Consider the following 27721-nt stretch of genomic DNA (forward strand, 5'->3'; position numbering starts at 1 on the left):
ATAAATACATATAGATCACAGAATGGTTCCAAATAAACAATCAGACGCCGACGAGCCCGTGCGTGAGAACAACCGAGAGAAGATGATGAGTCAAGACGATCCTGGGACGCACAAGACCCCCAGATGGTTTCCGGGTGCGTTCGCGCCTTTTCCGCGCTCCACCTGGATCCACCCCCACGTGCCCAACGACAACTTTGACCGTGTGTGCGGACACATCTGGAGGAGAGCGAGGGAGGCCGGGGAGGAGCCGGAGCCGGGTCCGGTCCGAGGTGCACCTGAGAGACAGCAGGATGAACGTCACACCGCTCCAGAGAGCAGGACCACCAGGTAATGATGAGCTGACCGTGATGGACCACAAACAGCTCACACAGCGAACACCATGAGTCACATTTACTAATCTTGTATCTACTAATCTTGTGTGTCAATGAATCAGTCTCGAAATGGTTCAATAAAATGAATTCCAAGGGTTTTACACCACAGTATGTCTTAATGCAGCTGCATCACTTTGTTCTTAAGCGTGATCACTATCATCTCATTGTACTTCCCAGTAATAGGAGATCACAGTAGTTAAAGGACAAGGTCATCCAAAAATGAATATGCAGCCGTAACACACTCCCCCTGATGCCCATGGACAGTCAGGAAAGGATTTCAAACATCCTGTTTAAAAACGTTAAAAAAAAAAAAAAAAACATCAAACGGCTCCATACAGCTCACCTGGCAAAGTCTAAAGTGAGTTTAAATAACGTCATTTCAAATCAGTCTGGTAGTCTTGGGTTATGGTGGACAAACTGTATGGAATCTTCTTCTTTTTGTTGTCAGGATGAAAGCCGCAATGCTGTTTTGCTGTTTTGCTCCAGAGATGTTTTGCGGTCTACAAAACTTCTCCTTGCTTGAGGGGGCAAAGATCATGACTGAATTTTGAATTTTGGGTGCACTTAAACTTAAATACTCTCGTATCAAAAAGTAGAATTTGGTATATTATCCCGTGTTTTGACTGTAATCCTTGGAGTGTGTCTGTGTAGGTTGGGAAACATTGAAACGTCGATCTATCCACCTACCTACATTATCTATCCACCATCCATAGTTAAAACTCATTAGTTTCTCACTTTCAAATAACCCATCATGTCTGCAGTTTGAGTGCTGCTAGTACTCATTAATATTGAATTATGAGTTTCTCACCGCAGCTATAAACGTCAAACATTAGAGACACATGTTTTACAATATATTTTACTACACATGTAACAATGTCAATTGTAGAGGTCATCTGACATTTTTGACCTGTAGCTTCTCCTCTACCAAAAGTTTTGTGCTGCCTGTGTGTCTTGTTTTGTCATGCCTACCGTTTATTTTTAAAATTCATTACATTATTCGCCTCTGTTGGATAGACCTATAGAACATGGAAGGATGAATTGATAAGAGGATGGATGAGAAGTTCAGGCCTTTTTCTAACCCATATCCTAACATTGTGGTGTAGATCAGGCGGGCCGCTGTGCGGTCACAGACCCACTGTATAATGTTAATGTACACCATCTGCTCACCGGCCAACCGGAGCCTCCATGACGTCTCCGTTATCATAAGCATCCCGAGTCTCACCGGGCCGTCTGTTCCGCTTCACGGCCTTGACAGTCGACAGGCTGGTGACTAAAGAGTAGCCTCATTAAAAAGTCATGGTTAGAAGCGGGTGCTGCACCACACATACAGGATGGAGCCATGGACCCAGTGATTCAAACCCCATCAGGCAAAATGTTGTTGGGCTCAACTAAAAGTCAGCTCAAATGTAGCAAAGACGTTTTGGTGACCCGTATCAACTGGTTAACCTGTGGACACCTTAAAATGGGATGAATGAAAGATGACTACCTCTTCCAGTGCCTTCAGTTTGACCTGTTCTAAGCATGTTCATGATACAAGTGACCTTTACTTTATACTACATAATCACCACACTGATCACATTCTAAAATAAATGTCAGCTGCTTCTAAAACTCCTGAAAGTGCCTGACTATATTTGAGACTTGTAAAACGATCCCACAACGCTTTCACATATTTCAGTTGCTATGAATAAAAAGTGCTCCATACAAGTTGGCATGAGCCAGTTAACCTTGGAGTGGAAGCGGTTTTGGTGTGATGGCCTGTTACATATAAAAGATGTGTTAACCCTGCAACACTCCCACACGTCTGCGCCTCTCTTCCTGTCTAGGGCCAAGGAGCAGCAGAAAGAGGCCGATGATTCCGGTCTGAGCTCAAAGTGTAAGGAGGACGAGCAGCAATTCCACACTGACTCCGTCCTTCCGTGCCCTTATCTCTCGGGCCGCAGACATCCCCATGTTTCCAAGCCTGCACGGGTACTGAGCCCTGTGATGGAAGAGGAGATGAAACGGAATGAGGGGGTGGCAAAGGGGAGAAACATTTTGGTAAGATGACTTTGGAGGCTCAAGTTGTTTCATGTGATTTCCTTTATGCAAATTAACCTCTGCTTTTAAGAGTTTTAATATTTCCTTTTTTTTAACAATTCACTTTCATGTCAGTGGAGAGATGTAGAGGATAAACTGAGGATTGTGGCCACCAAATCCAACAGCACAAATGCAGAACAAAGTTCTGCGTCTGAACCTCGACCTCTGGTGCAAAATCCTGTGTGCTGTGCCCCTGAGGACCACAGCACATTCATGCAGACGACTGAAGATCCACTACTTCTTTCCAAACTACCTGAGGACGCATGTGAAAGTGAGATTGAGAAGAGTCTAAGAAGCGGCTCTGACAGCAGTTCTAGCGACTATGACAATGTTGTAACTCTGCCCAGGCTGCGAAATTGCGCAACTGATAGCAGTGATGATGACTCACTGAGTGACGATGATGACTGGGAGGAAGAGGTAAACGAAACTCCGTATTCCGATGAATTAAGCTCTGACAGCAAGCAGGATTCCCCATGTTCTAGCCCGGAGAATGCCTCTCCTCCGTTATCTACCATCAAGGTTGGCATTATACCATGTCCCACGGAGCCTCCAGCCTCAGGGAAGATGCATGGCCAGTGGGAGATTCCCCTTTCATTCCACCCACATGACATCCCCACTGACACTTTGGCAAGCTGTGCGACCGCCCAAGCGCAGGCTCCTGTCCAAGACAAGGCAGAACCAACTCGGGCAAACTCAAAAACCAGCGTACCACCAGCAGGCCAAATGCAGCACATATCCTTTGACCTACTGGCAGACTTCCCCGCTCTCAAGCCCCCAGAGAAACCTTTAGCATTGGGTGTAGTGCGTGGAAGGATTCCCGAGGCCTATGGTGCAGAGGGGAAAAGAGGACATACTCTCTCACCAAACCACCGCCAGGAGAGTGGGGCTTCCCATCAGAGGAGGATGGAAAATGTGCCCCACGAGGTCTCTTCCATCTGTGCAGTAGATCAGAAATCTGTGCTGGACCTTCAAAAATTTGGCTCGACCGCCCAACTCAAGTCTCCAACCATCAGCCGTGGGGAAGCGAAGGCCAACAATCCGCCGCTTCCTGGAGGTAATAAATCTGCCGTGTCTGTCTGCCTAGCTGTGCTCTTTATAAGCCTCTCCTTCTATCAGTTGGTATAAATAATCTGGTTATCATTAATATAGTTCTGGTCCATTCTGAATACTCTCTGGAGCAACAACGGCACAAACACACAGAACCATCCCTGTCTGAGAATCAATTATTGATATTAATGACACCGTCACACTCGGCTAATTTAAGGCAGAGGAGAGGCAGCAGCACCTGTCCCTGCCAGAAGTTGCTTAGTGCAAAGTTTGCAACAGTGCAGCTCTCAAAGTTTCAACATCTTTGCCTCAGCCATTTTAAAAACTCATTTAATGAACCTCTTCTGTTCGTTTTTTTCCTCATTGCATCCCTTACTTTGTTTGGCTTTTTCTGAACTTGAGACCTACTTCTTGTTCGAAATAGTTGTGTCAATAGCGAAACAGCTAAATCAGAACAACCTTATCAATCAGAGGGCCGCGCTCTGTACCACTTGTCCTCCCACATGCAGACACACACACACACACACACACACACACACACACACACACACACACACACACACATATACATGCAAACATTGCGTTTCTCTGTGTAGGTGTTAACACAGTGTGACTCTGCATTGGCGTTGCAGAGAAGTACTTCCTCGGTCGGATGACTCAGTGGGAAAATGTTTTCATAATGAGGGGATTATTGTGCAGTGGCAAAGTGAATTACACGGTGAGCCTTTCCGCACTGACTGTTGGTGCAGAACAGAACAGTGGACACAGATATGAATTAAGTCAACAACAACTCAAGTACACTGTGTTAATTTTAGTAACGTACAGTACCGACAGTACCTCCGACAGCACTGAGATCATAACTTTGCACTTCTAACCTTTTATGAATCATAAAAAAAACATATCTGTGTTAGACATAATGTTCATGCCAGGATACCTGTTTCAAGTAACAGTCCCGTTTCATAAAATCAAGCCTCATCCGATGGCAAACTTGATCGTTCTTTATCACTCTAAATTCTAAACCGGCCATTACTGTTTAGCCATCCTTTAAACTCACTATAACAATGAGTCTGTAGGAAAAAAATGGTTTGATAAAAAGAGAAACAAGGTTAAAGACGAGCTGAGAGGAAGACTGCCTTTTAACCATTTGACATCCACGGACATGTTCCAGACATATTCGACAACATGTGCCAGTGAAACCCCGTATCAACATCCAGTCAGATCTTTGTCCTGTAAAACTAAACCTCAGGTGTGCTTACATAAGCTTGCACCAACCAATGTCAATAATATCAGGCCATCCAACCTTCAATCAATCGTCCACCTGAAGCGGTGAGATTTTACTGATGGGCTCATTGTGAACACAACCGACATGAAAACCACTAGATTATGTAATCCCTGTCGTCAAATTTGGTAGCCGGCGGTCTCGGATGCTGCGTCAGGTCCCGCTCGGGCAGCGTTCGGCCAGCCTTCTCATCACTTAATCGCCTGCGTTTGCTGGGAGTTCCCGGTGACCCTGGCAGATGGAGTCGGCTACTTTGACATCTAGCTGCATGGCGAGGAGCCTAATTTATATTCCACATGAAGGCTTTTGGTTAATATATACCATATTCACACAGAGGTCATTTTCCTCCGTGGTCACATGGTCACGCTCAGGGTGGGAGGCTCTAAAATCCTGTTAGATGCTGTATACATTCAGGGAATTGTTGTCATTTCATCACTTCCTGAATGAAACTGAATAGACATTTGATAGTGAAGATCCAGAGAGACCTGGGCCATATTTCTATATAAAACAACACATTTGATAACGCTTACAGACGCCATTCTCCTCTGACCTAACGCTGAGGGTGGGAAGCTTAAATGCGGTACTGCTGTGTTCCATAAATGTAGCGAGTTTGACACATTATTATCAGTTCATTGCTTGCTGATTAACAACTAAAAAGCCAATGGAGAGTAAAAAAGGCAGAGGGACATTGGGACGTTTTCAAGGTAAAACAACATATTTGATGGTAGAGTAATGTTAGCATTCAGCCTCTTCATAGCTAACATTACCATTTGAGTACAGCCAGTGTGATTCACTCTCAGGCTTAAATGAATGTGTCCAAGATGTATGTTTATGTTTGAGCCTCATGTCCCTCAGCATTTTCACTATCCATTGTCCTTGTAGTTGGTAATCAGGAAGCAATGAAATTATAACAATTTGATGGATTCTCTACGTTTATATGACTTGTAACCTGTAACACAGCAATACCACATGATTAGCTTCCCATCCTGAGTTAGGTCTGAGGAAAGCGGCCGCCGTGACCTCTGTGGTGGAGGTCATTTTATAATTCTTTTCTGTTTGATTTCCCTCCACTTCCAACAGGTGCGCGGCAGCCGCTGAAGGTAGCTCTGCTCTGCTATATGAACGTGTGTACGTGCATCATAACGCTGGCACTCCTCCAGCTGTGCCGATATGATAGAATTTACTCTCTGATGACATAACCCCGGTGATTCAATAGCGTTCGTTGATACATTGCGGGGGGGGGGGGGGGGGGGGTCCATTAAAGCAGAACACAACACTGTCCTGTTAAGCTTACCCTCTGCATCGCACTCAACGTGACACAGGCCAGACGAGACGATGTGCATGTGAAATGGGTAACAGGGCTAATCCTCGCCCTCTCGCTGTGCATATTGCAGTTGCAGGTACAGATGGCGGAGGTGTTAATGCCAGGACCTGGGCAAGCGCTGCCAAGGCGGGCATGAAGCAAGCAGCTGCCCCTCAGGAGAAAGCCAGACCTTGTACCTTTCAGCAGACAGTTGCCATTAACACAGCTAAAGGTAAGTTTATACCTTGGCGTCTTTCATCCAATGTGTGTGTTTGTGTGTGTGTATGTGTGTGTTGTGTGCAGGGGAGTGGGTATTAAATTTCACGGGGGGGCAGCATGAAGAATTCATCATGATCATCACCGGTCGGGCACATTTATTTTGCAACACCAGCTAAGCTGATGACTACAGCATGTCCTCTTGCCCTTTATACACGCTGTGCTTTAAAAGGTTTTCTCTGTAGCATTTTCAAACATCAATATATCATTGTCAGATTAATTGTGATATTTTAGGTTATTTGCCGGATGCAAATGAGGCTGTGGTTGAGGTGATTGGTGGTCTCTATCTCACACCAGTCTCTATCTCACTACAGTGGTATTGTTACTGATTGTGACATTAATTAATGTGCGCCTTTTATCAAGCTCAACAGTAAACACTGGCAGATCTCTGGCACCATTTGCGGTGGTCTGGTATTGATATAAATAATAAATTGACATTTTTACAACACTGACAAGTGTTCTGGACGGTCCTAAAGCACAGAATTGTACAGGAAAGGTTATGCTGTCCATTATCAGAAGATACTTTCCATTAATCCTCCCGCTGCCGGTCGCAAATTAGATGCCGCAAGTCAATTTTGACTTTATTGAGCAGATGAAAGCCCCGAAAATCTTCAAACTTTGTCTTCTTGTCAATCAAAGAATTTGTCTTGACATCACAGAAATTTTAAATTAGTTTAGATATGTCTGCGTACAGTCAGCCTGTCAAATTGTGAGTCTAATAATGAGAAAGCCATTATCTGTATTGAATGATCCAGTCAGCTGTCGCTCCAGAGAAGTTGTTTATCTGATGCCAGTCAATTGTAGCTGGATTTGGGAGGGGACCATGCAGTAAACTGGATTCTGTGTACAAAGTGACAAGTTTACAAGGGGTCAGAAATTTCAGTGCTGAAACCAACGAGGAAATTTGATAACAGAGGCAAACAAGGCATTTGAGTGAGTGAACCTGGCGAATAATTGATCTTCACTGGCAGACATTATACAGTAAGTCACACATAAAAGATTGTATTAAAAAGGCAAGTTCCCAAAAATCCCAAAACAGTGTTTCTCGTGACTTCATCCTCTTCTTTCTCTAATCCCTCATTCTTCTATGCTGTTACAGCCGGGGTCTGTTCTGCTCGACACTCCCCCAACGAAGTGACTCCCAGCCATCAGACAGCCACCCTGATGGCAGCTACTATGTGTCAGGGCCCTCGACCTCACCACCCAAAACGGTATGGAAGGCCTCGTCCTCACAACAATCAGGTGAATATATTCCTGCGATCTGAACTGATTTACAAATATACATTTGAATGTGTAAGATGATGTGTGCCGTGCTACATTGCTGTTTTCCCCAGTTTTCTATGCCACGCTGTATTCTTACCTACTGTATATTCTATACATGTATTTAATGCGATACATCCTACAAGTGGATAATTATAATGGGGACAAATATCTGATAACCTACTTTTTAATGGCTTACTGATTACATGCGTTTTTAACAGCACTCAGAGTTCAGATCTTAAAACGGGAATGAAGGGAGAGATTTGCTTTGAAGAGTATATGACTTTGCAGTGACCCACATCATCACAGCTCTACTTATCCTGCATTATTGCTTAGTTACAGAACATTCACAGCTGATCAGAGGCTCTGTAAAACCCGGCTCTCAATCCAACAAAGCCTCTGTTGCCACCGAGCTCTCTCTTTTCATTTCTTACTGTAAGTGAACCACAAGAAAAAAAGACTTATGACACCAATACGGTGTTAGAATATATATATATATAAAAAAAAAACCCTGGTACTGCTGTACCATCGAGCACATAGTGTATTAGTCATGTAGGTTTCTAACCTTTACCATGTCTGCATTGCTAACACTGAGGCAATTAGGACTGCTGTGCTTGTAAGTAGTGAGGATTTAAGGTAAGGGTCAGTATATCTCCAAAACCAGTGATTCTTTGGATTTTGGAAAACAACTGCACAACATCAAGGCAAATGTTGTACTTTTTACCCCACTATATTTATTTGTTAACTTTAGTTACTAGTTACTTTGCAGTTTGAATTTTGCTCAGAACCAAAGTAGCACATTTTAAAAAATGATTTAATTTCATCAGCATTTACAGATAACCATAAAAATGCTGAAAATGGGATCTGAATATCAGCCAATAATCAGTTGACCTGTAGTATATGTAGACGTATATATATAATTTACATCTGACAATGCAGCTTGTACTATAAGTACATTTATTGCCACAAAATAACTTTTGATACTTAGAGGTGTTATTGATAACATTCAGGCACTAACTGTGGCATTCCATTTCTCCCCCACCAGTGCATTCATGTCAGTTCACTGCCACTGTTCAAATCATCATCACCCTTGAGTGCTTGTCAGTTTGTTGCAATACTTTATGTTGCAAAGGCTAGCTAGCAAAAGTTAACTTCACTAATGCTGCTAATGCTTGCAAGACATTGTTGACATTACTCACAATTTAGGCATTTTCATTCATTAAGCCAATGAATTGTTGTTGTGAAATACCGCTGAATATAATATGCGGTGGCCAGCCTTGACAACTTCTCTGCCATCTAAGCCAGTGAGATGTTGTGTGACAAAAGAATTCTAATTCAAGCTGTTTTTGTTCCCAAGTGCAGTAAATGATTCATCGTTCACTATTATCACACATTTAAAGTCAACAGAGTAGCTGAAAGCAAACAAATTTGACAAAGTTGATACACTTTTTTTTTTCTGGTGGTGATTACTGTGCATCAAACAGCCAGCAGCCATTGTGGTCTCGACAATACAGGTGTAATAAGTTCAAGATGTGTATTCGGGGTCGCTACTGACACATTTGAGCGCCACAATAAGCACCCAGGACAGTGATATAACTGTATTTTTCTGCCATGTATTCAACCACCTGAGGACCTGAGGAGAACTCTTGACATTTAACTTCACGTGCAGGGAAAACATCCTTCAAATTCAGTCTGTTAAAGCAGCACGATGTAACTTTGTAGCAGCAAGGTGTAAACATGCAATTATGCGTAACAAGTGTGCCACCGGATCTGTCTTCTGCACAATGAGTAAGCAAAGTTCAGTGTTGTATTAGCAATGCAAATGAGTGTTAATGTATTCCACTGGAATGAAGGTTTTGCCTCATTCAACAATGGTGTGCGTCATACAGTAAAAAAAGTGTGTCCACCTTGTTACAGGGAGAAAGAATGGGTATGTGTGAGGCATTTAAACCATCTGACACACGTTGTTGATGTATTGATATTCTTGAGATGAGCTCACAACAGGCATATTGATTTGTCTGATAGCCCAAACTGTGCAATTGGGCTCAGTCATCTATAAAAGTCAACACTTTCACTGTATTTGTTTTCCTGCTATGAATTAGATAAGAAGACTGCTGCTACAACATATACTTGTAATTGTATTAACACAGATCAATTTACACACGAGCAACAACATTTGTGTTGGAGAAGTGCAAAATCCCTCAGAGGGACTTGTTAGAACTGCCATAGTCCATTCAAAGATAAAGGAGAAAAAAAAAAAAGACAAAAATGAGATCTCCCCATGCTAGCAGACATACATATATACAACAAGTACACAAATTAAAATACAATTAAAATCAGTGGATTGTTTACAAAGACAATCCACGAGGATCACATTGCAGGGATAAAAACAAACATTCAACCTTTAACTTTTTTATATTGTGCTGATGCTAAACGTAAAAAAAAAATAAAAAAAAAAGTCAAAGCGTTCCGTATCCCTGAAAAACCTGCAACTGAGTTGTTCCACAGATAGGACGCCCGAGTTTATAGTCAACATGGTGTGGGTGAACACTGGATACTGATTGGCTGCTACGTGTCAATTAACTCCAGATAAACAGACACCTGTGAAAATCTTGGTATTGATTTGGCGACAATGACAATGTTGGCTTGCTAGTTAGTGTTGTTGTAGAATAACTTGATATCATATATCATATATATTCTTCGCAGTGTTATTGCACTTGTCAGCTCACCGGCTAATACCTGAGCAGGTTTTATGAGCTGAGCACACAAGCTCATCTCCTGTTGCTAAGTCGTCATTTGAGATTTGTGAAATTCACTGGAGTAGTGAACAAGGCTTCCACTGCATGAGAACCTTAAGGGACGTAATGTTTTTTTTTGGCTATTGGTCAAACCTTCAGGAGTTGTCGGGGAAAGAGAGTTGTTGCTTGTGAAAAATGTTCCTCCAGTTCTTGTCTGAACTAGCGTAAGTAAAAAATGATCCTAAAAGCTGACGCACAAGCAGCAACTTTCAAACTATAAGTTCTTCTTTAATGAATGCTACAATCACTCCAGGAACGAGTATTAGCATCCTAGAATAATGCAGCACAAGGTATCAATAAAATTCTTGAAAATGAACATTTATGGTCTTATTTTCTTTGTCTTCGGAGAGGGCCCATGGTATAAGCAGGATAATTAATGCCTTTTGAGGTGTCCATTATAAGGAGTTAATGAACAGCACACTGCATAATCCCTGACATTGTCTGAAATGGGTAGTAGCATCTAACCTGGCTTTTTTTTTGTAAGAGACGTGTTAATTCAGCCAGTCTTCCCCCATTAGTCTTTCTGTGCTTTATGCTAAGATTAGCTAAAGGTCGTTGCCCTAGATAAATGTTGAGTATTCAGACATGAAAGCAGGTCTGACCTTCCCGTACATTTGAGAACTAGCCGATGGGGTTTCTTACTAACCATTCACAAACGTTGGACAGACAACAGCCGACTGAAGCACTCAAAATGCCGAGTAAGTGAAGGGATATAATTAACCACTCACTTTCCAGCTGTTTTTATTCAGCGGGGACTTTGCAGTGTCAGGTAAGGAGAATATTTCCTTCTCTCTGTGTAAAAACAGAACGTCGTATTTTTATCTCCATCTTTTCTCGGTCTCTCCTCGCCCTGCCCTTTCCCGTCTATGACCTATTTAAATTCGGGTTGCGCTTTCTTTCACGACGTGTGGCGGTGACAGTGACAGCAAGGCTTACTGCACTCTGAGGCTTGCCCCCCTGGCCTCCGCACTTCCAATCCAGCAGGATAATTACTGAAGCTGCAATGTACATTCCCCCTGGGTGCAAGTGGCAATATGAGGGTCTCTTGGTGTCAGCAGAGAAATGAGATGCAAGGAGGCAAGCCTGAGTGAGAGAGAGAGTGAGAGAGAGGGAGTGGGAGAGAGAGGTTGTAAAGTGCATGACGGTGATGGAGGGAGACATTATAAAAGTTTTATTTTTGGCAGCAGAACAGCTGATGCAGAGATGCAAGTAAATGTTTATAGAGAGTGTGAAAAAGTTATGAGAACTATTTCAGACACTGACACATTTTTAAAATCTCTGTATCTTTCTCTCACCCACAGGCCTCAGCTCACAGGCACCCACCTACTCTTGCTCTGCCACTGACCGTAACCTAAATATTCTGCCATTAAATTTACAGAAAAGAGAGCGAAGGGCGATTGAAAAAAAAATCAGATAAGGAGAAGTTAAAGAGCTTTTATATATATATATATATATATATATATATATATATATATATATATATATATATATATATATATATATATAGGGGTCGGAGTGTGAATGAGGAATGTGCTGTGAATTGATGGTAGTAATCATTTGAGTTTCTCTCTAAAACATCCATGGCCACTCAGGTAGAACCAAGGTCGTCTATTTGCCTGAATTCTGTGAGACTTATTTCCTCCCAGCATTTCACTCAGCCACATTTACCATTGTTTAGCATTGATTCAAACCTCTTCTGTCTCAGTAATCAAATCCAAGATATTAGATACTGCCTCTGGCAGAGAGCAATTAAGTGAAGCTCCTTTCATTTTGTTGGTGAGTTGGCATACCTAGGCTGGCAGTTGGGTGCCAAAGCATCCAAACTAAAAACAAAAACAGAGCAACAAATTGACAATTAAAAATGTTCCACTCTTGGCAGACGTGGAAAAAGAAGTGAGTGGCCAAACTGTTTGGTTTAGCAGCTTGATCGACGGTCTGTTGCAAATGTAGGATTGTCAGAAACAAGGCACGTTTGAAGGGAGGTGAGAGGAGAAGGAGGAGGTGGAGGAGGAGGAGGAGGAGGAGGAGGAGGAGGAGGAGGGCTGGCGCGTATGAGGCTTGTGCATTTGAGCCTGTGCGCCCTTCAGCTTGTGTAAGTGTGTGAGAGGCAGAGACATAGGCCAAAGTTTTCCCTCTTGCATTCCTCTCTCCTCTTCCAGCTAATAAGCCTGTCTCCGAGCTGTTGCTAGGCTACACAGGTCTGTTGTTATTCTCTGGCAGGTGGCCTTTTCCCTCCTCAAGTCTGTGTGTTTGTGTGCACGCGTGTGTGTATTTGATATCGGTGTGTGGCTGAGCCAAACAGAAAAAGATACGAAAAACACAAAGGCAAAGTGTGAAACGAAGATCATAAAATGTGATCAGAGATTACCCCCCACCCCCTGTTCTCTCCTCTGGCGTGTTTTTTTGTTTCCATTTTGAGTCCTAAAAAGTTCTTCTGTTGCGTTTGTGTTTTCACAATCGCACGCCTCAGCTTGTGCATCGCTTAAGCAGCGTGTCCGTTTGAGGACAAACCTGTGGAGCCGACTCATGTGAACTCGTTCAGCTGAGGCGATCTTTAAAGTGAGGCGGTCAGAATATCTTGTAACTTAGCAACAAAACAAGGTTCTATGTGCGGTTGTATTTGCTCTCAAAGGAAGTGCTCGAAAGCCCCTAAAGAATATGGATGTTTGTCGTTCCTGTAACTGTTTTCATGGGGGTGGAAAGAGAGAGAGATCCATAGATTGGTTTTGCGGTGGGCACGAGAGAGTCTTGGTTATAGATCGTATCAGTGTGTTTGTTCAGACACAGATCTGCTCTCAGTTTTCTTGCCAGCATGTTAACCCCTCAGCCGCTGGGAGACGACACCACTGACCGCCCTCTTTAGCTTCACCTAAAAAATGTATTTAAAACATCCTCAAAGCATCTAGAAACTGGTGCAACAGGATTTGATAAATAAGTCTTTCACCACGCCAAAGCACAAAATGACCATATTATTAGTTGTGTTGATTTAATGAGCATCAGTAATTACACAGACATAAGATGCCAAGTGTTGAGGTTTTTGGCTTCCAGAGCTCACTCTCCATTTTCAACTGCTCAGAGAAGGAGGATGGTGCTGTGAGTGAGCGCCTGGCATCACAAGACGTTTTACCTTCCAGCTAAAATGCAAAACACATATTTTTATTTTTTAAATTATTGTTATTATTGTTATTATTAGCGTTGTGAATTACCTCTTAACTCGGCTGCAATTATCTATTGAATTTCTACTCTAATTAGCTAATTTGCTCATCTCTGTGGTGGGAATGGGGCTCCATGATTAATTAATTTACAGCCCTTCAAAATATATAATAAACTTTGATTAATGGTAATTACTATATACTTTTTTTCTTACTAAAATGGCAAGTTAATTCATTACTGTGATGTTGTGCTTAAGGTTTATGGAGTGGTTGTCACACAGCATAAAACACTGTCGTTTAGACGAAAACAATGGCAAACTTTGCATTAAGCAGCATTAATTAATTAATCTGAGGGATACAACCAATATCCTGACCGTCCTCAATACAGAATTATGGACGTGACTAATACCTGTTGCTTACAGTACCATGCTGTTTTTAAAACGGATCCCCCCTGTGGGGACATAAAAAGCATCTCTTTGCTGTGATTGGTCAGTTTTAGAAAAGGTAATTGTCCCTCTTGGTGTTATAATGGTTGCTCAGTATCTGATATCGCAGACAGGTTACATTTAATGGTACATTGGCGAAGATACTGCGGATCCAATTCTATAGTGCATTGTCTCTCTGTGCTCAGAGGGTTTCGACTGTAACTTTCATACAGGATTATAAGACCTTTCTAAAATAATTCAGACGTTGTTGGTTGTGAAAAATGAAAAAAACAGATAATCTGCCAGACTCCAAGCACATGGGGCTTCAACAAATATAAAGTTCAAACTCATGTTGATGGTACAGTGACTTGTAACAGGGTGCATGGTGTCTCTGTCTCAGCCACTGTCTTGCCCCACAACACAGCCAGTTTCTACATAACACTGCTTTAAATCATTCTTATGTTGTTTATACAAATTTGAGTCAATTGGCTGTATAGCAAGCACAAAGGAGCTTCAGCAAGTGTAAAGAAGCCGTTGTTAATATATGAAAGTTGAATATATCCTGCTCACATTTTCATGTTGGGAAAAACACTGCAGTGTTTCAACATGAATGTAATGAAAGGGGGTGTATTACCACATACAGTGGCTGATTATTATCCATGCCACCCTTAATTTTGTTTGGTTAGCATACTTGGCTACCAAGCTTCCACTCTGTGTGTAGATACTTAGTCAGCCTAGCTTTCTAATGGTAGCACTGATTTGCAGATGACATAACTTTTGCTCTCCTTTTGTTTTGGTTTTAATCACCTGCTGAGTTTTCCAGCTCGCGGACATGCTGCTGTGTTTGCCACACATTATACAAAGGGGTCCAGATGTGGTGGTGGCAGACTGCCAGAGCTCACAGCGAAGGGTAGCCCCGTGACCTCACTGTGAAATGACTTTGAATTTGATTCACGGCTGAGAGTAATGTACAACACGTACACAAAGTAGGAAATGCTCTAATCACACATGGCACAAAGCAACAGCTTCCACTGTCTGCCCTCCAGCTGGTTAAGTGCTTGTGTGGCTTTTAAAACTGGAGTGATTTCACAGACTATTCTTAGCATCACGCCCGCTCAAATTACAGTAAGGCCCGTTGTCGGTCTGAACCAAGAATCTGCTCACTGTAGGTAAACAAAACAAACACAAACATGTATTTCTCTTTATCGGTGATTATATTTTCAGCCAAATAGATATCCATGCCAAACTAAACAAGTGGGTTCTGATTTCTAAGCAACAATTTCTCTGCAACAATATGGTTTCTTACAAGAAATGCACCTTTGAATAACAGTGAAAGACTCCATACTGTCATGACACGACAACTTTATGGGACTTTTTTGTGCAGTGAATTTGCGTTTGCTTTTTCATGAAAACTCTCCAAAGCAAAAACGTCTAAGCTGTTTTTTTTTTTTCTTTTTTTTTCCTGAAAATATTGCTGCATTCATACTCTACTTCCAGTGTAGTTCTGAAATATTACACACAGACAGATCACTGAACTCATCTCTTTACTTATTCATTCGTTTTGCCAAGGCAAAGCCGCTGATCTGGTGAGACTGTTTATCTGTGAGGGAATACTTCAGACCTTCTCCTCACTGACACTCGCTTACCTTTTAGTAGAGTTAAGCACTGATTTGTTGTTTCTCATCCTCATGCTCCACCTTTCTCTCTCCGTCCTTCAATCACATGTTTGTATTCTTCTAATTGCTTGTTTATTCCTCTCACTTCTTTCAGCATTTTGGAGCCCGAGCAAGTCGAGCCACCGGCCCTCCGGGATTCAGATGTCCCCGTTATCCTCCCCAACAGGTGAGGCTGCTGACAATCTCACCCCCACCCTGCCTCCCTGAAGTTTGGAGCCAGTTCAAATTTGCGTTGCTGAATTTAAATCAAGCTCTAATTTACGTGGGAGTCCGCTGCAGCTGCGACTCCGTTCCCCACTGATTCTTATTTTATTTCATGAAACTGTCGACTTGTATTACATATAAAAGTGCCGCCGTCCTGCAATAAATCTTCCTCAGGAGAGATTAAACAGTCGCTGTGAGAATGATGCTAAATATAAGGCACGTAGGATCGGGACACGCCACACACACGGGACTCAGAAGAGTGTATGTGTGTATGTGCATGTACGCTTTCAATTTTGGTGTGTAAAGGCACCAACATATGTGTGTGCATTTGTGTGTAAAAACTCGCCTCACGCTATATAATTGAATATCTGGAAAAAAAGGGTTTTATTTGTCCGGGTGTCACTCCTGATGGATGCCCCTCATAAGACAAGCACAATCAGGGATCATTCCTCATCTTTCCTCCCACTCCTCATCTGTCCTCTCCATCATATTTTATTCCCTTAGCCTAACACCTACTCTTTTTTTCCCATCTTTACTTTGTTGGCGCTAGTAGCTAGTGGTGTCACAGTGAATTTCATGCTGCCATATGTTGTGTCTGTTCTGTCCCAGTTGAGATGGAGGCTGGCTGTCCTTAATAATAAGTTCTACGACCATCACAAGGCGTTGCAAAATTTCAGCGCTTTAGAACTAAAAGGCTTTTTCGCTTAGCTCCACCATCATATATATATAATTTTCCACTTCTAATGGTATACATAATGCATGGGGGGGGGCCACTGAGGGGGTTCTGAATGGTCACATTATTGTTTTACAGTGGCTTGATCACAGCGAGTGAATGTTTCCTCCTTCCTATGGTTGTCACACCTTGGCTTTAGGCCGCTTTGGGGTGCTGCCACAAGCTCTCCAAGTCTGTCACACCATTAAGACAGTTATTCATTCTATAGAAGGATGAATGATGTAGTGGGCTGGTGCCCTCTTGTGATGTTGGAGTCGCTGGGCCATCAGATCGCCATTTTTTTCTGGGGTTTGTGCAAAACATTGACCAGAAGTTGGAAGTGGAGAACAGGAGCTCTGTCATAAACAACATACATGACTTTAATTAATTTTATTAATTTATCTTATCAGATAACCCTATCTTACCAGATTTGTGTGAAGATCACTGTGTCCGAGGATGTTATTTTAAATGTTTTATTGTCATGACTATGCAGTGTGCTTTTATGGATGTGTGCCATATGTGTAACTGTGCGTTTAATTTCTATGTGAACTTCTTGAACGCATCTGCCCGAGGTTGCAAAAGGAATTTCAATTTAACCTGACAGTAAAATTGCATTGTGTCATATTGTACAACACGCCAGCAACAAACATATCCTACATTTCCTTGGTTATCTGGGCACAGATGATGAGTCACGCCCATTGATTACATGATTGGTAGCCAGAAAAAGATGAGGACACCAGCGCCTTTCTGAAAAGTTGAGATCTTTTCAACTGAAAGCGCTCAAAGCAGCTGAACAAAAAAGCGATCTGAAAAAGTACACTGGGCGCAGCGTGTTTTTCTCTAGGCGGCCGCATGCTGCCGCAGACGCTCTCTTTTCATTTGGAACAGCTGAAAATAGATGCCAGCGCTCGGAAAAAATGTAATTCAGCCTTAAGTTGGGACTTAGGAAACAGCCAGCAGAAACCTGCCTGAGGATCTGAAGCAGCGCTCTGCTCATAGGGGAACAGCGATTCATTATAACTGGGAGCTAAACCAAGAAGTGTTTTAGAGGTAGTCAGGCAAATCTTAAAACCAATTCCAAAACACTGTGTTTACTTGGTAGGACAAGTCAAAACTGATCCTGCATGTTCTTGTCTTACTATTTGTTAAAGGCCAAGCAGTTGTGTTACACTTGCAGACGGTAGCGATCTTTGGCTTGATCCTGACCACAGTGGATTACAACCCTGTTGAAGTAAAAGCATGAAGAGACACGACTTCTGTGATGCTCCTCAGCTGATAAAACATGACTGAATAGCTTTGGCAATTCTGTCCAAATCTGTCAAGCAAAGACCTCCGCTGCTCTGCACTGCTCCAGGGGTCGGACTGCGCCAACAAAAACAGCTGGCTAAAATAGCAGGGCGAATTGTGCACATAGGCTCAGCTTTATGCTTTCCAGTGAGTGAGGTTAACTCGGGAGCGTGACTTAGTCGTCAACGTTATTCCTGTTCAGATCACCTCAGGTCAGCTACCCAAGGGCGACTGTAATGGGAAACCGTAGGCTTGTGCATGAGCTGATGTCTGCACCTCCCAGTCTGAACAACACACTCACAATGTGTACTGTTGCAGAGGCAACGTGGTGAAAGTAGAAATAAAAGATAAGGTCATACAAGAATTACACCTTGTGTACTTTGGCGGAGTGGGGTAGACAGCTTCTACACTGGCTGCAGTTTGGGGATGCTCACAAAAACAAACAGGTATGTGTGCAAAGAAAATAGAAATGGGTTATAAAAATATGCTTTTGGATGCAGTTCACGATTTTGAGGCTCAGGCTGTGACATGGACGTCTATTCTGCCCAAGTGTGAATTAAAAAGCCATGCAAACTTACGCGAACAATGTCCGACTAATTTACTTGTTTTCTACAGAAGAGAAATATGAGGTTGTCCAAATAAAACATGTCTACGTCCATCAATTGTGTTTATGTCTGCTCAGCATGGATGCAGTGCATAAACCCTGTGGTGAGCTGCTGAATGTAAAAAGCTTTGAATTCGGCCAACAAAAGTGAAAGCTCAACACACAGTTCAAGGGTTCACTTACCTAAATTACAAAAAGACAGTTTTTTTTTTTAATAACCTCTTAGGGTATTTGGTCATGCAGGTATTTGTTTTATCCTGATGTCTGGAGGTGCACCACTGTGAGATTTCTGGAACGTGAGTTTGTCTCTTAGCTGCTTTATCGGAGCTAATCAAAAAAACAAAAAACAAAAGCAGCTCAATGAAAGCTGTCCGGCGCGAGATCTGTGGATTACAATCACACGACATAATGATTGTCTCTTGAAAGGCGTGTTGCCGTCCACTAATTTTTCAATGCTGTGAGAGGGATGGAAGGACATCTGGCAAACAGAACATCTGAGTGGCTAGCTATTGTAGTTATTTGAAAGAAATGTTTCTTTTTCTTTGAGGTGAGTTACCTTGGCGTTGTAGCTGTGTGATCACTGTTTTTACTATACAGCCGAAGGAAGAAAAGCACTATTTTCACAGTGTTGAATGAGACCGTGGCGAGAATCATCTTTGTGACATGAGCTCAGTGGGAAGGCGGCTGTGATCGCAGCAGTTTATCACCCTACACTACTTGTTCTTTTATATGTGCCCGACAAGGTGAAAAATACATCCTGTGTGATCACAGCCAGCCTGACTTTTGCCACCTTTTGCTCGTACTGTCAAAATCAGTCCCCAAAAGGACAAGGGTGACACTTATTCTGTGTCTCTTTGTGCAAACCTCACAGGTTTTATTATTATGTTTGAATCAACCTATTTTCCAACAAACTCTGCATGCATGCGAGCGTATCTGTGTGTCGCCTCCACCCTTCAAAGCCGCTGCATGCTGATTGTTCACTAAATTATGACACCATCCTGAAAAATGTGCCCCCCGGTCATCAATATTCATAATTTCTAATCACTGCGAGTCAAAAGCTGAACCAAAGCTTCATCGCCCTAAGTGGTGCCTTTGTGTGCAATCGCATCTGTATGTGTCTGTCGATGATGTATCGTACATCTGATAGGTGGGTATGAAACTCAGAAGAAACTCCGACACTGGCCTCATTCACCTTGTGTGGTGAACAGCAGTCGCCGGAGGGGCCCATTTTTCAGTTAGCTTCAAACAGATCCAGTCTAATAGCTGCTCAAAGGACACACGCGCCTCACGCTGCCTTCTTTCTCCCGCCCCTCTCTTTTTTTGCGAGACAGAACTATGCCTTGTTGTGGTGAAATGAGTAAAGATTTGACTGAGTCGATGAAACCCATTATTAATATTTAACAAAGCTCTTTAAACTTACATGGCGCCATTGCCTAGTTGAACGAAAAGAGAGGGAGACGAACAACAGAGGAGTAAATGGGTGGGAAAAAAAGGGATGAGGGAAAGGAGCAGGTCACTTTGGAGAGGCTTTGAATTTTTATGGCTATAAGGCAGCTAGAGTCCTGAAAAGATGGTTGGATTTTTAAGCTGTGCATCTACACTTGGAATAAAGTGGCAGTAAATAAAGAATATATAAGGTCACAAGGTCCCTAGAAGTCACCACTTAGTGGGAGAGAGGTTGACACAGGTCCTCCCCTGTCTTGACTAAACAAATAAAGATGCACCCTGAGTGAAATGTAGCATATAGCTCACGGTCATGTAGAACGCCTCCACCCACCTCCTTGCTCCCAAGACAGAGGGGAGGAGATGAGGGCACAGGAAGCGAGTGATGAGGTAGATGAGAAAGAAAAGCGTAGGAGAGTAGGAAGAGAGGAGGGCGGCTGCATCATAGGTTATTCCAAAACATTCTCTTTGTTTATCTGACGCTCTGATTTGGTTTATCTAAAGCAGAATGTTACTTCTGTCCCTGTGTTGAAAAGTTGGACCCAAGTGCCGAGACATTGCTTGTTTGGATTGTGTTATCAGTCTATTTTATTTGCTTCATGGGACCTCGGGGCCCCAGTGGGGTCCTGTCACCGCCACGGCTTGAATGCCAATGACTCCTCGCCTTACCTCCAAACCGAAGCTGAATAAATGTGGTGAGTGTGTGTAACAGGCCCGTCTCAGCTCGCCTGCGATTCAGCTTGTCAGGTCACCAGTGGCCGGTTTAGTCATTTTAACCAACAGTCAGCTGGTTAAAATGGCAGTTCTGATTTGAGGAGAGAGAAAATCTACTCATCAGATTGTTTGGGGAGCCGCCGTTTCTGTCTGACACAAGCCTCAAAATTTTAATCTACAGATAAAGTGAAAACTTCAGGGCTGTTCCTCTGCTCCGCTCACAGTCACAGCCACTCTCGGCGGCTTGCTCTCTCTGACTCAAGCACGTGCCTTTTGTTTTTTACCGTTTCATACTCGTACTCATTCATATTTTAAGAGGATACAAATTATATCCAGATTTGAACAAGCCTGAAAAGCCGTTAGTTAGAACAAAGGTATTTAGTCATGCCATTGAGATGATGCACCATCCCGTCTCATCACGAATCCTTTGTCTGAACAGGGCTTTGGGTTTGTGCTTCAGCTTTCAGTTCCAATTAATGTGGTGACAAGGCTGTGCTCATGGTCGTTTAGATTCTGGCACAAAACACACCTGGTCGGCGTGAGGAAAAAAATATGTTCTGGCCTACCTGATTCTGTCGACTGGAAATTGTCCAAATATCTTGTTAGAAATGTTTAATAGTTTAATGAATTTAAATGTTGAAACGCTGTCCCGAACAGTGGTCCCTGTAATGGCACCACCATGAAATCAGCTCACATTTACTGTATGTAATACAAATATAACATGACATAACGTGTTGTAAATATATTCATATGATGACACATACAGTATGACACATACAGATTTGAACGTGTACGCGGTTTGCGGAAACGTAAAATGGCAAGATTTTATTGAGGCTGCTTACCTGCCTGAATAAGCTACTTTTCAAACAAAATGCCGGAGCGAAATGTTGCAACATGAATAACTGAAAAAACAAGCTGTTGTCAGAGGAAAATGAGGTCCCAAGCACACTGTTCGAAGTTAGAAAGGTGGCAGGGTCCGCCACAAAATAAAGCAATATAAAAATTGGTCAGTTTGTTTATTCAGTCAATGATGATCTTTCTCATCTGATACAAAGTTCTACTCCAAAACTACGTCGTGCACCTTTAACATTCTGGAGCTGAGCAGTGATATTTTCCCATCTTCTAACATCTCTATAGATAAGGTCAGAGGCAACAGTGATGTCCACACTGAAGCTGGATGTGTTTCACAGCTACGCCTGCGCGGCCTTCAAAAATGTAGCTACACATTGAGTCTATGGGCTAAATGAACGGGGGCTGAGAGAATTGTGTTTACCCCAGCATGTTTATGACGCCGGTAGGAATTGCTGATAGGAAAGACAACATTAGGCAAATCTGAGGAAAGCAATCGTCTCTTAAACACAAGCACACATTAGCGGAGCCATTTCCACTGCGAAACCTTCTGCTCACCTAATTTAGCCACATCAGTCGCTGATGCTCTTTTTCTTTCCTCAAAACAAAACAGAGATGTAAATAAAAATCTGCTGGCCCAAAGGATGTGATGTGCACTACAACGGTAAATGCAAAAGGCTTTCATAAACTTACATAATCTGACTGAATCACTTCAAGAGCAAGTATCACTCAGTGCAAAGACAGCAAATATAGGCCTGCCTCTTCTTCTTCTTCTTTTTTTTTTTTTTTTTTACCTAAAATGGATTACTTAAAGATGAAGGAGAAAGAAAGTGGCTAGGAGGCAAATGTCCAATTGACTATGTTTTTATAGAAGGTTAGTTTTGTTGCAGCATTATTTGCAGTCGTAGGATATTTCATGAGAAGATTCTGTTTTCTATCATAAAGTGAAGCTCTTTCCGCCTGCATCAAAGGCCGAGAACAAAAAAAAAAAAAAGAATCGTCTTTGAAATGAAATAGTTCAACTTTTTTCAATCTGTCTAAAATTCCACAATGCTTTTCATCACTAGTCTCTTTGTGCCATTCTATTTTCTCAGAATTTCAAATGCCATTTTCTCCCTGCCTCCCTTTGTGTTCCTCCAGTGAGCTTCTGGGATCAAGGCTGACGACAGCGGGAGCTGATAACCGGAACCCCACAACAAACGTTGAGGGTGACTATCGGTGTCGCAACCCGATCTGTGTCAGACACAAGGCGGGGTGAGAGGTGAGCGCTGCAGCATTTTATGGTTCAGCAGTGCCATTTTGGGGACAGGAGAGGAAGAAAGAAAATGAAAAGAAGGACATGTTTTTCTTTTTTTTCAAGACCCATTAGATCAATCCTTTCTTTTTTAGTGTCACTGCCTCTCTGTTCTTCTACCTTCTCCTTGGCCTGCTTGCTGTGTGACCTTCAACTCCTTCTTTCTCACATCTTTGTCCTCAAGACATGTGCACGCTCGTGTCTCTGCATTTGTGCCTTGGCCGTTTTTATCAACAGTTACTCGACAGATGCACTGATATTAAGTTTGCTGTGTGCATAGAGATGGCTTGGTTCAGATTAGAAGTTGAGTGATTCATCGGTGTGGCCGATACTCGCCACCGATTCGACGGGTTTCAAACTACTGTTATCAGCCAAACCATTACTTTTTAACTATAGCTAACACTTCAACCTGTCTGTTCAGAATCTATAGCTCATTATCTAAACTGTTTACTTTGTATTAAACGCTCCTTGTGCTCTTCTCTAGAGCAAATGACAGTGGTAGAAAAAAATCTCTGTAGCTCACCTGTGCAAGGATTCAATATTGAGGTGTACCTTGCTATCTAGATTGATAATTAACTCACATTCAAATAGGCTATCACATAGATATCGATACAGAACTAACTTCCCTATGTTTTGAAGGATATCGTTGTTGAAGTCTTTGTTCTTTCTCTTACACTGTGGATTAGTGACGTGATTTATATGCATGTGTCTGCCTCGACTCTTGAGCCCTTGGGTGCTGTCTAGAGCTCTGCTCTCAGGTTTATTACCGGTGACGTTTATAGCACCCATCATTGCGTCCTGTTATACAAAAGTTGGATGGTCTTCTCCATCCGAGAGACGTGATAGGCATTTGTTTACAAGGCCCTTATTGGGAAATCCATTGAAATTGCCAATCCATCTTCAATTGCATGTTTTCTGGATTGGTCCAGAGTTGGCAGATTTCCTTCTGGTTTGTATGTTCTGACCACTTGGATCTCAGTGTATACAGATCCTTACTCTGCTTGTACCTGCATTAATCGAAGTTTTCTGTACTCTTGCATCTTGTTATTTTATGAACAGGATTTACCGAACATCTTTGTAAAGGATGGTTTAAATAAAGCCACTAATTACTGGGCTACTTATAGCTAACTACTGTATTTCAACTGTTTATCATTTACTGTTATCTAACTATGTTTAGTTCTCCGCTCACCTGCCAACTCATTTAATAGTCATTAGTTATAAATGACTCAGGCTGATGGGCAGCACACTTATTTTATTAGACACTTCTTAACTTCTGTGTTTTTACGGCAACTGTCAATGTACACCCAGGTGTACTTGAGCGAACTCGCACTGGGAATCACTGGTTTATATGAACAGAGAACACCAATTTAGACAGTTGATTTAAGTTTGTATTTGTGATGCCTGTGTTTGCTGGAGAGAGTTTGGTATTGGCAAGAGTGTTTGTGAAAAACAGAATGGGATTTTTGTCTGTGAGGAAGCGAGAACAAGAAAAAGAAGGGATTTTTGTTGACCATCAAAGTGATGGCATAAAAGGCATATCACTGCCAGGCCAATATTTTCCTGTCATCCGAGTGGTATCCAACTGTTATCCTCAGCTTGATATTCTTTTTATTTGGATTTCAACGTTGGGACGTGAACAAAGACACAAACACGCAGACAGCGGCGCACAATGATGCGAGCACACGGAGTGACGCATACACGCACAGCGACGTGAGTGAGCACACACACACACACACAGATTCATCAGATGAAATTATTCTGACTCTCTCCTGCCCATACCCACACACCCACCAGCCCCTCACAGGCATGTACACGAAGCTAAGCACTCCTACGAGCACGTGTGCCCGAGTACATGCAGCACCTTCACTACAGTGGAAGATGCAAACAGCGAGGACAATCAATCAGTAACGTAGCAAATTGTGACTGCTCCCAGATTTCTTTCCTTTGCCCCCTAGTGTCTTAAATATTTAGACTGTTTGACATCAAATGCATACATGAATGTTAATGAGGCAGATCTCAGTCTGCCCATACACACGCACGTGCACACACACACAGAAAAGACTGGGCTTGAAAAGCAGCAGGATGCAGTCAGAAGCAACTCATTTCAGAAACCAAAGACGGGAGCAGAGCCCTTTGTAGTTTAGAGCTTGGTTATTGTACAGTCGAGCTCCATTTTTTGGAGAGAGGCTGAAGATTGCTTGTGGATACAGCGCAGGCCGAGAAAGATTGTCTGATTGTTACTTCAGGAAAATTGTCTCTGTAGTCTTTGACACGCAGAGGGGAAAAAGGCAGTTTGAAGCATCCTTTTCATGGTGGTGTCATATTCCCCTTGAAAGTGAAACCAGTAATAAGGCAGCCTCAACACGGCGCTCTGAAGCGCCTGTCTATCAAGGGCTCATACGAGATGAGGCCACGCAGTCAGTTCCTTTACACCTCGGAATGAAACATCTGCTTATTGCCCAGGAGTCAGGTCTTGAGCCTTTAAAACAAACACTGTCCTGCCCTTCATCCTTATCTGCTAATGCTGCTGAGGTTTATTCCTTGTAGCATTTTGCTCATGCCAAGAATCACAAATTAGATAATTTAAAAATGGCAAAATACCCCCACATATTCTGACCTCCTTCCCTCCAAAGGCTAGACTTCCAGACCTTGGACGCATTTCCAACAAAACAGCTATGATAAATGAGCAAATACAAATGAGGCTAAACTGGGAAATAACAAATGTAAATGCTGGCACTCAGGAGGGCTGAGATAAGGCGCCGAAGAATCTGCCTCTGAATGATATTTAGGGAGGTGGCTCAAAGCCAACCGTTTTTGTGTTGTGTTTAAGTTTCTGCTGGAAAATCAATTTGCTATTTGCCAAAGCCTTTTTGCACTGAGTACTTTCTATGTTTCTGTGGAGCTCTTGTCATTATTAAATGTGGCTGCTATTACCAGTGAAATATTTTAATCTCTCAAATAATTTAGGTAGAATATACGCATTCTGCTGATGCCACCGATGCCTTTCACGAGGCAGTGTGAATGGATGTGGGATGTGCTGCTTTTTCCTGGAGTCGACTCTGTCTGAATGTAGCCTTTTGTATCTGAAATCACGTATTCTATCTCAAGTGTGTTTGTATAGAGCCTCTAACTGCATGCATTCACAGAGTGACACACCGTGTAATCAAACCTGTAGAAAATAGCAGCTGCAAAAGTAAAGGTTTTATGAAGTCAAATGAAAAATACCACCTTGCCAGTGCTATCGAAGGTGACTAGGATTCTTCAGACAACTCCAGGAGCTCCAGACAGTCATCTCTTTAATCGGCCTCTGTGGAGGAGTCACCCTTGTAAAACACTGAGTAGTGCACTCAAGGAAACTGGTCCCTTTAAAAGAGACATGCCCGGGATCAACATGCTACATGAAATTACACTCCCCCCTGCACACCGCCCTGATAAACTTGTTTGTTTGAGCCTGGAGCATTTCATTGTTTGTGCGACAGAGTTAAGCACCGAGCTGAGTATACAAGTCCACAACAAACACTGGAGCCTGCGCCCTGCAAATCCAGCCTCCTGCTTTGGATGCAATAATTCTTTTAAAATTCCTGTCCAAAAGATTTGTGTGCAAACATTAACATCACGCTGGAGGCAATGCGGCTTTAATGCCTGAACACCATGTGTGGCTTCCTTGTTTTGTGTTTGTGTCAGGATGCCTGAGAAGTTTGTGCAACATGCCGATATCTCTTTGCACTAATGTCACAACTTATACAGTTGATTAAATTGTACTTGCTATTGGTAAAGTTGAGATCAAGCAGCACGAGTAGGTTTGAATAAACTTGGACCTCAGCCCTCTGATCCCTGACATTCAGCACTCTGTAGGAGGATGTGCACCAAGCCAGTTATTACTTATTACTACAAGTCAGAGAAATTGTCAGAGTGGAAAAAATGCTTGCAAATGCAAATGTGGCCTCCGAAGGATGCAGAACCTGAATTGAGACACAGCATCTGTCTGACTTTAATTTGTGAAATTGGTGGAGTTACCCTTTAATGAATTAAGACCCATTTAGCTGCAGTTGTAGGCAGACGTAACTCTGGAGCACAAACCTACTGTCAAACAGTCACCGTCCCCTTCATGCCAGCAAACGTTATTCTGCACCACAAATAAGCAAAAAAACGATATGGAGACCTGAAGAAAATTAATGTATTTGACTCATATCACTTCACTGAAAAGCATAAATCTATACTGTAGAAATAACTCACACCGAGGGTTGTGGTGAATGCAGGAAAACGGTTTGACACACTCTGCATTTCTGTTTTGTTATAATGACATTTCAGCCCTCGGGCCTTCCTTAAAGGGTTACTCCACCAACGTTACATATCATGTGTTTACATGTCTTGGGGAGCACTACTACTGAAAACTCTTCAGTGGCTTCAGAGGAAGCTGCGTGTAACCTGATAAATATGTCCACAAACCACCAATTAAATCACTTCAGTTTTCAATTTTTGAATATAATGGTATGACCCAAAATGTTAAAAATATATTCACTTTGAATAGATTTCCAACAGAGCAAAAGAGGCACTCGTTACAATATGATCATTTAAGAGCTTCTTGAGTTATGATGCTTTTTGGGAACATACACTTCAGGAATATCACAGGGTGTACTTTACAATAGTTTCAGCCTTAACATGCTTATTAAAACTGGTATTAAAATGACATCAAAGGCCCTGACATCAATCAGGGCGGTAGCGACTGTATATTAACATGTTCAGTCAAATTGAAGTCAAACTCATAAATATGTTCATATAAATGCGTATAAAACATCGGACATTGGCTGCTCTTGAATCTCCCTCTTTGTGTTTTTCAGGCCAGAGGTCATCCTTCTAGACGCAGCCACATGGGACGACAGCCACTGTGATGACACAAAGTCACTGAGTTTCTGCTGAAACTGACAATAAATACTTCACTTCACACAAC

At 42.4% G+C, this 27721-nt stretch overlaps 1 protein-coding gene across 7 annotated transcripts; it reads left to right on the top strand.

Annotated features, from left to right (window-relative positions):
* On the top strand, positions 1-27721 carry LOC119016523. 7 transcript variants are annotated; one of them, XM_037092395.1, is made up of 8 exons: positions 1-327; positions 2195-2408; positions 2523-3501; positions 6168-6308; positions 7452-7563; positions 15758-15829; positions 22617-22737; positions 27612-27721. In XM_037092395.1, exons 1-7 carry the CDS (start codon positions 23-25, stop codon positions 22732-22734), a joined length of 1941 nt encoding a protein of 646 aa, XP_036948290.1. In that variant the 5' UTR covers positions 1-22; the 3' UTR covers positions 22735-22737; positions 27612-27721. The 7 variants fall into 7 exon arrangements, 5 of the variants coding, with proteins under 5 accessions (XP_036948290.1, XP_036948291.1, XP_036948295.1 ...); XM_037092396.1 differs by lacking the exon at positions 27612-27721 and adding an exon at positions 24413-27611; XR_005074181.1 differs by having other exon boundaries at positions 2-327; positions 7452-7594; positions 27612-27633.

This window comes from Acanthopagrus latus, chromosome 3 (assembly GCF_904848185.1).
Source record: "Acanthopagrus latus isolate v.2019 chromosome 3, fAcaLat1.1, whole genome shotgun sequence".
Taxonomy (NCBI): Eukaryota; Metazoa; Chordata; class Actinopteri; order Spariformes; family Sparidae; genus Acanthopagrus; species Acanthopagrus latus.